The sequence below is a fragment of the Protopterus annectens genome, chromosome 9.part0, assembly GCF_019279795.1.
Source record: "Protopterus annectens isolate FY-2018-M chromosome 9.part0, PAN1.0, whole genome shotgun sequence".
Classification (NCBI taxonomy): Eukaryota; Metazoa; Chordata; order Ceratodontiformes; family Protopteridae; genus Protopterus; species Protopterus annectens.
Genome location: NC_056743.1, coordinates 1,934,210,033 through 1,934,223,484, shown reverse-complemented (window position 1 = coordinate 1,934,223,484; position 13,452 = coordinate 1,934,210,033). Strand labels below are relative to the sequence as shown.

At 42.3% G+C, this 13,452-nt stretch overlaps 1 protein-coding gene across 1 annotated transcript in view; it reads right to left on the bottom strand.

Annotated features, from left to right (window-relative positions):
- The window catches only part of HOOK2 (hook microtubule tethering protein 2), a gene marked incomplete in the record, with an annotated part of 1,827,100 nt that overhangs the window by 1,604,036 nt on the left and 209,612 nt on the right, over nt 1-13,452 (bottom strand). The window contains 1 exon segment of the mRNA XM_044084742.1: nt 6,564-6,614. Within this exon segment, the coding sequence (XP_043940677.1) occupies nt 6,564-6,614 (51 nt within the window).

Genomic DNA, 13,452 nt, shown 5'->3' with positions numbered 1-13,452 from the left:
TGGGAACTGCTGATTGAGGGCTCAGTGTCTGTTATTCTAAAAGTGTATTAATTCTGGTTTAAGCACTTTGGCTTCAGGCCAGTTATTTTACATTAAAAGGGTTCGTGGTCTGCACTCTTGTGGGAGGAGAGGCTGGACTCTGCCCTTCTGAGCTGGGAATTTCTGGTTAAAGGCTTATAGTGCCCGCATATCTGAACTGCTTCTTACTGAAATTGGTACACCTTGTTTGCTGTAGCATAGACTAGATCCAGGCCTGCTGAATCTAGCTTTGTTTGTATAACTTGAGCACCATTCTTTAAAGTATTGAATTGTATTTATTACTTCTTGGTAGTAACTTGAGTAAAGTGTAGCTATCATTCTAAGTCTTTTGGATTAAGCACTGGGCTTCAGACCAGTTGTTTTACATTAGGAAGGTTTGTGGTCTGCACTGTGGTGGCAGGACAGGCAGCTTACATCCTTCTAAGTTGGGAACTGCTGATTGAGGGCTCAGTGTCTTATTCTAAAAGTGTATTAATTCTGGTTTAAGCACTTGGGCTTCAGGCCAGTTATTTTACATTAAAAGGGTCCGTGGTCTGCACTCTTGTGGGAGGAGAGGCTGGACTCTGCCCTTCTGAGCTGGGAATTTCTGGTTAAAGGCTTATAGTGCCTGCATATTTGAACTGTTTCTTACTGAAATCGGTACACCTTGTTTGCTGTAGCACAGACTAGATCCAGGACCTGCTGAATCTAGCTTGCTTTGTATGCTTGTTGTTTGTTTGCTTGTTATTTCCCTGAAACGCTAATTCCACCTAAAACGCGGCTTTTCAGCGCTTCTGTGGATCCCTAGTGATATCTGCATTGCTTACTGTACTTATTTCCTGGTTTCACTTGAAAGAAAGTTACTGTTTGTCGTTTTTGCATTTAAGTTACCTGTAACACATTGCATTTAAGTTACCTGGCACTTGCTCACTAAAGCAATTATACAAGTCAGCACTAAAAAATTAAAAGCACTACACCCTCACAAACTCCCCTTGAGTACCTTCTTCCCCATTGGCCCTTTTTTTCAATTATAAAGGAATTCCCAATACTATTCTAGCATGTCCAAAGGTCAGTTGTCAATCTCCTCTCCGATCCAGCTGGTGAATCTGGGAATCTTGAGGCAATGTTACAACTGCCTCATGTACACAGACAACCCTCTCCTCCTCCCAACAAATTCCAACACATGTGAGAGATGCAACCATATAGCCATACTGGAGGCTAAGCTCTCTCAACTCAGTACTGGTGAAACCAGTCAGGAGGAGAAGGAAACCACACTCACTACAATTCCAGTCTCACATACACCTACCACGACAGCAAACCAAACACAAAACACACAAAAACATACTCGGAGGCTCTAAATAAAAATCTGCCTAAGCAGCAGAGACCACCAAAGCAGACACCCAAGCAAACGCTACCCCAAAACAAAACACGTGCAACACATAGATCACAAAGCCAATGTGCCGAACAGTCACAGCCCTCAAGGCTAAACAACACACCTGATACACTTGTAATAGGTGACTATCTTCAGGCACACTGACGTCCCGCTCACCAGGCTGAACAAGGAGGTCACAGTGAGCTGCCTGTCTGGCACTAGGATCCGCCACATAACACAAGCACTCAGGTCACTCCAAGGCAAGTACAAATATGACTCATTGTCCATGCTGGTGTGAATGACCTGAGACGTACCTCCCTGGTCTACATGAAAAGAGACAGAGGAGCTCTCTGAGCATGTAGCCCAGGCCGGTATGACCCTGACCTTGAATAGCATCTTACCCTCACCAAGAATGATGCCACAATATGAAGACAAGATGATCAATTTCAACAATTGGCTTAAGTATTGGTGTCATTCAAAGGGGATCCAATGCCTGTGAGTCTGGGATGACATGCTCGACAAGTCACGATGCTTCGCTAGGGACGGACTGCACCTGTCACCACTGGGCTTTCGGATATTGGCAAAGTCTCCTGCTACCCCCATAGTGCCTTTTTTAGGCAAGGCTCAAAAGACAAACCCACCTCCATAGGTATCACAAGGGATAAGAAACTAAGAGTAATGCTACTCAACGCCAGAAGTCTAAACCTCAAGATGCACACACTCGAAACTCTCCTTAACATGGAGAACATCAACATCTGTGCAGTAACAGAAACCTGGTTCAAGGCTCCCGAGAGCACCCCAGCACTACCAGGTTATACCTCATACCATGCTTTTCGGCCCCAAAACTTGGACCGAACCACAAAAGGAGGGGGAATATCAATATTCGTCAAAGATACCCACACCTCCAGGTTGGTGGCACAGCACGAAGCATCAGACACTATCCATGTGCAACTAACAGTGGGTAAAACTGCCTTCCAGTTTAGAGCCTGCTACAGACCACCCTCCTAAACCCAGGAACCCCACTCGGCCTTCCTGAGAACACTGGAAAATATGAAGGTCTCTCCAAACACCATTATATTGGGCGATTTCAACTACCCAAACATAGACTGGGAGCATTACTCTAGCTCCAACACCCTAGCCCAAAGGTTCCTAGAATTTATAAACTCAAATGCTATGGAACAACTTGTTACCACTCCAAGAGGGGAAAACATACTGGACCTGATCATCACCAACATGGGGACTCTATGCTCCAGACCAAAAGTGTATCCCTCACTGGTAAGATCAGACCATAAACTAATCTCACTGGATATTTACATCCCGACCCCACCCCCTGCCCAGAAAACCACAGTGAAAAACTTCTCTAAAGCAAATTTCACACTCCTCAAAACAGAGGTGGAATCCTTCAAAGCCCCCAGGCCTGTGGAAAATACGGCCCAGACCGCAGAATCCTTTATAAACGCATTCTATGAACACCTTCAGGAATGCATGGATCATGCAATCCCAAATAAAACCAAGACCCAATCCTCCAAAAGCAGACGTCCTGTCTGGTGGACCCCAGCCATAAACAAACTATACAATAGAAGGAGGAAGCTACTACATGATAGAGCAAAATCCCAAAAAGGGAAGGCATCTCTCATCAGTATTAGCAAAAAACTACGGGCACTCAAAATCATCTAAGGCCAGCTTCGAGAGAAAAATTGCACAGGACACTAAGGATAATCACAAGGCTTTCTTTAGTTATGTTAGGAACCTGGGTGGAAATTCCCAGATATGCTCAGAATTAATCCAAAATGACAAAAAAAACACCGAACCCACAGACATTGCCAACATCCTAGCAGACAGGTTCAGCGCAAACTCCACCCCCCTCCCCACCAAAAGGGCAAATATCTATCCCAGCAGAGTGCTGCCCCCCTGGCATCTCAGATGCTCAGGTAAGAGCTGCCCTCTCCAAAGCAAAAAACACAGCATCAATGGGACCAGACGGTGTCCCGGGCTGCGTCCTACATGAACTCCAAGAAGAGCTAAACCCAAACATAAAACTACTGTTCAATCTCAGCCTTACTACAGGATATGTACCCAAAGAGTGGCGTACAGCAACAGTGGTCCCTCTCCACAAAGGTGGTGCCTCAACGGATCCTGGAAACTATCGCCCCATAAGCCTGACTAGCTTGGTCTGCAAAGCTATGGAAAGGATCATCATGGACCTCATAAATAAAGATATTGGGGACCTACAGACACTGGATCCTACCCAGTTCGGCTTTAAGGGCAGATCCTGCCTCTTAAACCTGATTGATTTCTTTGAAACAGTCACCAAGGCCATTGACTAGGGGAAGATGGTCCACACAGTCTACCTGGACCTCGCAAAAGCCTTCGATACAATACCCCACTCGGGCATTATAGATAAGCTCATCAGCTTAAATATAAACCCCTATGTCACTAGATGGGTTGCAAACTGGCTCAAGGACAGAAACCACATGGTTAGAACTGCTGGAGCCATGTCAGACTCCAAACCAGTTACAAGTGGCGCCCCGCAAGGCTCAGTCCTGGGACCTCTCTTGTTCGGTATATATTTCAAGGAGGTACAGGCCAACATGGAAGGACTGTGGCTGACCAAGTTCGCAGATGACTGAAAAATGGGCGCCATAAATCGACTCTCCAGCAGACACAAGCATCCTCCAAAAGGGCCTCATAGAAACAGACAACTGGTGCCAGAGCCATGGCCTCAAGCTAAACGCCAAAAAGTGTATAGTCATCCCCTTTGGCAAAAACAACGTGCCCACAAATTACCACATAGGTGGTAATCCATTAAGTACAGAAGTAGTAATTAGGGACCTGGGGACCCAAGTTGATAGCAATCTCTCATTTGACAACCACGTGGCCAAAGTGGTTAGAAAAACATTTTATATAGCCCACCTAATCATGAAGGGATTCACATCTAGATCAGGGGAGGTCATCGTGCCTCTTTACTCATCCCTCATCAGGCCCATAACTGAGTACAATGCCCCTTTTGGGATGTACCTTACCAAACACCTGCAGCAACTGGAAAGACCCCAAAAGTACGTCACCAAGAGGATCAAAAGGCTCAAACAGATGCCATATGCTGCCCGGTTAAAGAAACTCCAGCTCTACTCAGTGGCATACCGCCTGCTCAGAGGCGATCTGTGCCAGACGTATAAAGCCATGTCCAACCCGAAATTAATGGACATGCTGCACCTCAGAAAATCCAAATCCCATTGAGCTACTCGCTCGAGAGACTTGAACCTCAGCACTGAAATAAATAGGACATTCTGGAGGGACAGATTCTTAACTCAGAGGCTCCCTTCACTCGAATAAAATCCCAGTCCAGGTTAGGCAGAGTACCTCATTGACTCTCTTCAAGAGGAATCTTGATGAGTGGATGGGAGATCGTAGGTTTACCCCGGGTATCACTTGTGTCACTGTTAGACAGAGGCACAGTATACTAACCTCGAAAAAGGGCATAGAAAAATTAATTTAAAATGGGTGGCGAAAGCCAAACACACTCTGGCTAGGCTTATAAATGCCCTAGGGCAGATAGCCTAGTATGAACCTATGAACCAGTCACCGCCGGCCAGCAATAACACCAAGTCTACAGGTACCCAACCCCTCACCTCTGCGTATCAATACCAAGCCAATATGTACCCCACCAGTCACATCTGTGCATCAGTAATACCAAGTCTACAGGTAGCCCACCCCTCACCTCTGCACATCACTAATACCAAGTCTACAGGTACCACACCACTCACCTCTGCACATCACTAATACAAAGTCTACAGGTACCCCCACCCCTCACCTCTGCGCATCACTAATACCAAGTCTACAGGTACCCCACCCCTCCCCTTTGCCCATCAGTAATACCAAGCCTATACACACCCCACCCCTCATCTCTGCACATCAGTAATACCAAGTCTACAGGTACCACACCCCTCACCTCTGCGCATCAGTAATACTAAGTCTACAGATAGCTCACCCCTCACCTCTGTGCATCAGTAATTCCAAGTCTACATGTATCCCACCGGTCACCTCTGCTCATCAAGTCTACAGGTACCCCACCAGTCACCTCCGGCCAGCAGTAACACCAAGTCTACAGGTACCCAACCCCTCACCTCTGCGTATCAATACCAAGCCAATATGTACCCCACCAGTCCTGTCTGTGCATCAGTAATACCAAGCCTATAAGCACCCCACCCCTGACGCCTGTGCATCAATAACAAACCTATATGCACTCCACCCCTCACGTCTGCGCATCAGTAATACCAAGCCTATACGCACCTCGCCCCTCACGTCTGCGCATCAATAATACCAAGCCTATATGCACCCCACCCCTCACGTCTGTGCATCAGTAATACCAAGTCTACAGGTAGCCCACCCCTCACGTCTGCGCATCAGTAACACCAAGTTCACAGGTAGCCCATCCCTCACCTCTGCGCATCACTAATACCAAGTCTACAGGTACCCCACCCCTTACCTCTGCGCATCACTAATACTGAGTCTACAGGTACCCCACCACTCAACTCTGCACATCAGTAATACCAAGTCAACAGGCACCCCACCCCTCACCTCTGCGCATTAGTAATACCAAGTCTTTAAGTACCCCACCCCTCACCTCTGCACATCAATATCAAGTCTACAGGTACCCCACCCTTCCTCTGCACATCAGTAATATGAAGCCTATACGTACCCCACCCTCACCTCTGCGCATCAGTAATACCAAGCCTATATGCACCCCAACCCTCACCTCTGCGCATCAGTAATATCAAGTCTATATGTACTCCACACTTCACCTCTGCTCGCTTCAGTTAGGGAGGGACAGCCCTTGACTCAAGCTCCAGCCAAGGCGGTCAGACCTGTGGAGAACAGGATCAATAAAATCCTGGGATCGGAGTGGAAATGGGTTTACAAATGTCAACCCCCCCACATCCACCAAAATGTAAAAGTACTTTTCTGTAAATACAGTAAACCTCAAAGCATGACATCCTCAAATAAAGCAGTGACAGAACCAAAGAAAAGCCTGAACTGGTACTGAGGCTTCCTAACTAATAATGTAAACTCAGACATTTAAAAGACAGAGTAAAAATCCAACCCATGTATTAGCAATTATACGAGTTCATAATCCACAGGAAATAAAGCAAGAGCTTCCAGCGTCAATACTCACATCATGGTAATACTCCAATATGCTCTGCAAAATCTTCTTCAGGTTGCTGACCTGTAACATCACACAAAGAGAATGAAAAATGCAGAACTTGAAATTATTCTTATGTTTTCTCAGACTTGCATTACTATCTAGAAATAAAACAATCCATGACATTACACAACATAATTATACTCAAATATTTTTTAAGGTGCTGAGCCAATCAAAGCTTCACCATATCTCTCAACTGTACAGATTTTTGCCTCATATTTTTGGAATTTTCCTCCCAAAAATTGTGTTTTTTTTTGACAAATCACTGAGATGATCCAAGGATTAAAGTCAGTAAATAATGACATGTATTTGAGTTTCATACTTCATATCCTCCAGAAAATGCATGCTAACACAAATCCTGCTATTGTAGAAACTAAGTCTTTACGAGCAATATTTAAAATGTGCCCCTGTATTTGAGCCTTTGTCCCCCCCATTTTGTTGGGCTTTTACCGGATTTCTTTAGCTAAGAGGTTGAGAGGTATGCCGTCAACACACAATGGTCTCAGTATTTGTATGTTACTCTGTTCTATAATGAAGCTAAAGTTTACTGCAGTACACATCAGACTGCTTTATTCATTTACTTAAAGTAACCACGTACATATCTCATCAGTGACCTTTATAAGGGAGACAAGTTGCATGCTTCAAAGACAAACAAAATACAGATAACAGACCAAACAAACAAAAATCCCAATTCATGCACAAAGGAGGTTAGCACAGGGAAAACTGAAAAAAAGAACAAGCAATGAAATGTTAATGACAGACATGTTAAGACTGAAGCCAACATCTGAAGAACGTGTGGAGTATTCTAAGGAGTGTGCATTTCCTCACAAACCAGCCAAACACCACGACACAGACAAGTTAAAGGCAAAGGGGAGGCTACATGCAATCCTGCTGTGATAACAGGTCATGACTAATCCGGATAAATCTACAGCCCTATACAGTACAACTCCTTAAAGGCAAACAATATACAGTTAATTTAATTTCAGGAAATCTTTCCTTAATGTATCAAACTCTCACCCTGTTCAGACACGGACAACAGCACTTCATCCTGTTAGTAGAAGTGGCTTTCAGTAGTGGGATTAAAACTGCATGCTTAAGGATTGTGGAGCTATTTCTAACCTATGCCTTACAACCACAATATTGGATAAACGTTTATACAACTACTTAACCACAGTAACAGCTATGACTTGCAAAGGGATCCACAGTTCTTCTCTTTTAAGGGTGGGAACTCTGTGTAAAAACTACTGGAGTATGTGGCTTTCCTAAAAATCTCAGATTTAAAACTTATTTTTGTCTGTCTTTTAATGGTTTAACTTCTAAATAAGCAATTTCCTCAATGCCAATAATGTGTGTAAATTTTAAAAATGTGGTTGAATTGTTTACATACTTCAAACTCTGGTATCATTTCAGTTGGTCCTGTCCAATAGATAAAAATGGGGTTCATATTAGGACAAAAACGCAGTTTGTCGAATGCATTTTCATCGACATGTAGGGCGAACAGGCAAAACAGCGAAGCAGCTTTTCAGCTAATTTTTTCCCTGGGAAAGTCGTTTGACCGCATTGTTGCTTTGCCTGTTCTGGAGTGTAGTGTGGTCCATTGTCCGGTATAGCTCCAGAGCATGATTGTGCAAGTCACTGACTGTAGGGTTAGGGTGCGGGTTAAGTTAAGTGTATATGTATGAAAGTGTTTACTGTTTTTTTATTTTGCGTTAGATGTATGGCCGAGTTACGTGTGTGTGTGTTTTTAGCGGTTTACTTTTGTTTTGGGAGGGTAGGATTAGGGTTAAGGTAAGTGTGTTTGGAACCGTTTATGCAAATGTGCGAGAGTTACTGACCTTAGGGTTAGGGTCCGGATTAAGGTAAGTGCATATGTTTTAAAATGTTTACTGTTTTTTTTTTTGTTAGATGTATGGTTGGGTTACGTGCATATGTGTATTTAGTCATTCACTGTTTTTGGGGGAGTATAATTAGGGTTAGGGTGTGTGTGTATGCATTTGGAAGTGTTTTTTTTTTTTGGGGGGGGGGGGGGATTGGAACAGCGAATTCTTTCCATAGGAAAGAAATTGATGTTCTGTGGTTTTGACATTTTCAGCGTTCGCTGAATGTCTATGCAACACTGTTCGCTGTTTTCAGTGTTCAGTATTATAATATGAACCCATAAAAATGTCATCCAAAAACCGCATACAACACTTACAATATGGAAAATAAGGTGATACTAACAAGAACTTTTTCTCCCATTGGAGCATGACTACATTTGCATAGAGACCCCCCCCCCCCAGGCAGAGCCCATTGAAACTTGTTCCACTTGTAAATAGAACTCATTGTCAAATAAAAAAAATTATTGTATAGAACAATTTCAAGTAAATGCTCATACACATTAACCTCCCTTTGTGTTGTCCCTTTATCAAACAAGTACTCGGAAAACCATTCAATACCTAGCTTATCCGGTATGACAGTGTATAAAATCTTTATCATCAATGGTTATAAATACCCCACTATCAAAGAAATCAAGCGTATTTATTCTTGTCAAGAAATCCCAGGAATCTTTACACAAATAAATTTAATTTATAACAAACCTTTTCAATTTAATATCCAAAAATTGCCACTGGCTGTGTGATGGACCTTTGCCCATCCACAATGGGTCTCATCGGGGGGTTGTTTAAATCTTTATGCATCTTGGGCAACCCAAACATAATGGGTATTTTGGGGCGAGTCACATTCATATAATTAAATTCATCAATAGTTATACTTCCTTCAATAAATAAATCATTAAGTTCACCCCTAACTTTCCTATATGCACCATTTACTTCATTAAGTGAAACTTTTTGATAAGCTGTACCATTCAGCATCTTTTTCAGTTTTTCATTATATAAAAGTTTATGTCCAAAATCACAATACCTCCACCTTTGTCAGGTTTGACAATTCTCACCTCTGTTATTTTTCAACATCTGTAGACAATCATTCTCTTCTTTAGATATCGTATAAAATTATTACACTTTTTTACTCAACTTACGAAAATCAATTTCGCACAGATTTTCGGAAAGCTGTAATGAAGGGTGGAGTGGGGGGGGGGGTTATAGGTGCTTAACACATACCGTGGGTTACTCTTATCTTGAACATTATGAAACAGAATATTTAAATTCAGTTTCCTAACAAACCGTTTTAAATCCACTATGGTATTACCCAAGTGCATAGGTTTAGCTGGCACAAGAGACGTATCTCTTGCTAGTAGATCACAAATAACCTGATCAATGCTCACACTAGAAAAATTAAAAACTTTAAAGTCACCTTTGGAGTTCAAATGAATGGTGGGGTAACAAGGTGGGGGTTCACATCCAATTACCTCCAGCCTCATGCATTGTACCTCAGACCGCCTCTCATGCTCCCCCTTGAGTTGGGGTATTTGCCCCTCTCTCCCATTGCATCTATAAATCCATTTGTTGCATGCACTCCTGATTGTTCCTTTGCCTGAGGCGTTCTGATCGCCTCAGGGGTGGAAATTCCTCCTCTTGCTCTAAAAAAACCTTGCGCTTCATGTGCTTGTACTCTCATGTGATTATTAATATTACTTCCCCAATTTTGGGACTTTGGTGGTTCTGGGTAGGCAGAATTATTCTCATTCTGCACTATCCCTGCTAATTTTTCTTGTTTCCGGTACTTTATACCGTTTACTTGGTTCTTAATACTTTTAAAGATCCGGTTACAATCATACATGTTAGCTATAGGAGCCTCATCCCTTGTAATCTCAGTATCCAAATCATTTGCCTCAATAGACAATGCATCAATGTCTCTTTGGTTATGTTTGACCACCATCTCCATGTATTCAAAACCGTGGCGGTCAAACATGGCAATCAGTTCTTTATGGAAGGCGGAGGTTTGTGACTAGTCCTGTGGGAAAACACCACATCCTCAAACCTTTTGGCAACATTTTTAATTTAAGACACTCATTAAAATATATATTATCTACCTGAAGCTTAATTTTAAGAAGCAGACTGTCAAGTTTCTGTAATTTGTCAAAATAATCAACCGTACTTACAGCCCTGCGAGTGTCTTGTAAGGCAAAAGAAGAGTCCAATTTCAGCCATTAATTCAGAATGACCTGCTCATTAAAACCATTCATATTGTTGCAGTTTGTGTCTGTTTCAAAATGCTCTCGTACACTTTCAGCTGCTGGATTACCTCCCCCTGGTCGAATTTGTTGCAATCCAGGGTTATTTTGCATTAAAACATTTTGGGATGCATTTGAAATGGTCAGCCGCTCCTGCAGCAAGCACTGAACTGAATTACTTCCTGGTGATGTCGGGATGTTTTCTGCCTGCTTCATTAAAGCCACCCGTTGAGAAAAAGAACCCGACTGGTTCTTCTCCAAACATTCAAGCTGTTGAGACAGCCGCTCCAGAGAGGAATTTAATGTGGCGAATTAATTGTTTACTGTTTGGGTAAACAGCAAAACTGAGTCCCCCTCTTCAGTGCCTGAAGCCATAAACTCCACAAGAATGCACACAGTCACAACAAATACACACCAAAAGGCACTAAGCAGAGCTGGGGATCCCAAAAAGTACGCTGTAAAGCCAGGTCCGCAGAAAAGCGTTATTCAATAAACTTATTTTAAAATAAAACAAAAAAGTCAATAAATGAAGCACTTTCATCTATGCTTATTCAGAGACTTCTTCAGAATACCATACCAAGCTATTCAACTGCTTTTATATTAACATTTTGAATAAAATGCACGCCCCCTAATCACTGCACCAGACCAACCCAAAGGCAGAATCAATTAAATATGTAAATGCATCCCTCCTACATCTCATAAAACACATTAAAATACAACACAACTATATCTTAAATAACAATTAAATATATAAATGTTTAAAATTCAGCAGCTTTACATACTAATTTTAAAAACATGTTTAAAACCATAAGTGAAATAACTAAGCTAGCAGCATGACATAAAAGGACAATGACTGATGCATGAAATAAGAAAAAAAGGCTGGTTTCGGCTTCCTTTTATAAGCCCCAAACCTAAGGCTTTCAGTTTAAGAAAGCATGCTAATGACAATGAGTCATTTAAGCCTGGTCACTGTGTGGCATTTGTTTTAATTTGCCAAAGTGCCTCATGTTTTTCTAGCATTAACGTCCAGGGGCCCCCCCTCTTATCTGGTTCAAGGGCTTCAGTGATGGCAAATTTAAAACTATGGTCGACAAATTCAATACAATGTTTAGCTAATGCATTTTTATTTTTTATATCCTTCAGATGTTCATAAAAACGATTTAACTTCCTCTCCGTTTTTCCGATATAAAAACAAGGGCATTTTAAACAAAATGCACAGTATACTCCTTTCTCTGTGTTACACAAACATCTTTTGTTTAATTTTATATTAATGTTATTCACATTAAAAATACAGCCTTCCTTAATGTAAGGACAATAATTACAGGCACCGCACTTACTCATATTACCATTCACTGGTCCCTTGCAGTTAGTTTCTAAAATATTTTTCAAACACTTACCTCTTCTGTAAACAATAATGGGTCTCTCACCAACAGACTCCCTAATTCCCTCATCACTTGTCATTACCATCCAGTTATTTGAAAGTATATCCACAATACCCTTGCTTGAACGGTTAAATGTAACAAACGCTGCGTTTTATCTTGTGTCACAGGACACCCTCTATCTGAATCTTGAGGTCTGTCAACATTCAAACTATCAATGTTACCTAGAGCATCACAGTTCAGCATAACGTCACCATATTTTTCTTGCTGGTTCAGAAGAGGTAAACAAATGTCCCCTTTCACGTTTACTACTTTGAGCATATCATTCACTAAAATAGCGGAATACCTTCTGCTCAACCACCAGCAAGAAAAATATGGTGACATCTCAATCTTCAGCTTCTTTTGGATTTCTCCCATGTGTTGCCATGTCGACTGCCCTGCCTCTACTAAGTTTCATCCCATGTGCCTTCAGTTTTGCATTCCAATCCCCTATCATTTGTTGAAGCCCATGTTCAGGGTCTATTTTTAGTACCACATTGACTGAAAATAGCAGCTCTGTTCTTTCCAAACTATTTGCTAACATAGACAATCAGCAGTATGAATAGCAGTGGGCTCAAGAGCTGAACACGGATGCATAACCACTCCAAATGGCAGCCCCTTCAAACACTGTTCATACTTGTGTCATTGAAATCTTGTACTTTTGTCGCACTAATTCCAACCATGTTTCTGGGACCTTGAACCATCACAGGACTGCCCAAACCAATTTTCTTGGGACCTTGTTATACGTTTTCTCCTATTCTAGGAATGCCCAGTCTCTTTCCTCATCTGTGGCTTCTTCTCCACTATCTGCCTCATTGCAAACACTAGGTCCACAGAGCTGCATCCTGATATGGATGTAAACTGCTCATCTCCCATCTCACTTTCAACTGCTGCTTATGTTTTTGTCCATCACCTGCTCCACCACTTTCATGCAGTGTGACAAGGAGTTTGATACCTCTATACTGCCAAAAGTTGTGAATGTCTCCTTTGCTCTTGTACACTGGTACCTGCACATCCAGAGAACTGGAAAGTGTTTCAGTACCATCAGGAGACATTTCTCCCTTGTCATTTTGATCACATCTGCCATGACTATCTGAGCCTGTTGCTTTCTCCAGTTTCACTTTCCTTAGTGCTGTTCTTACTACTTCTATGGTGGGCTCTTCCTCTTTTTTCATCATATGCTGTGTCCATGGCAGTACAGCTTCTGTGGGGTTTTCTTCATTCAGAAGCTGCTGGACGTACTCCTTCCATCTGGCTTTCATGTCCAAAGCACTGGTGAGTAGACTGTTGCTGGCATCACTTATGATGTCTGCTGACTACCTTATCCTTCTGTCTG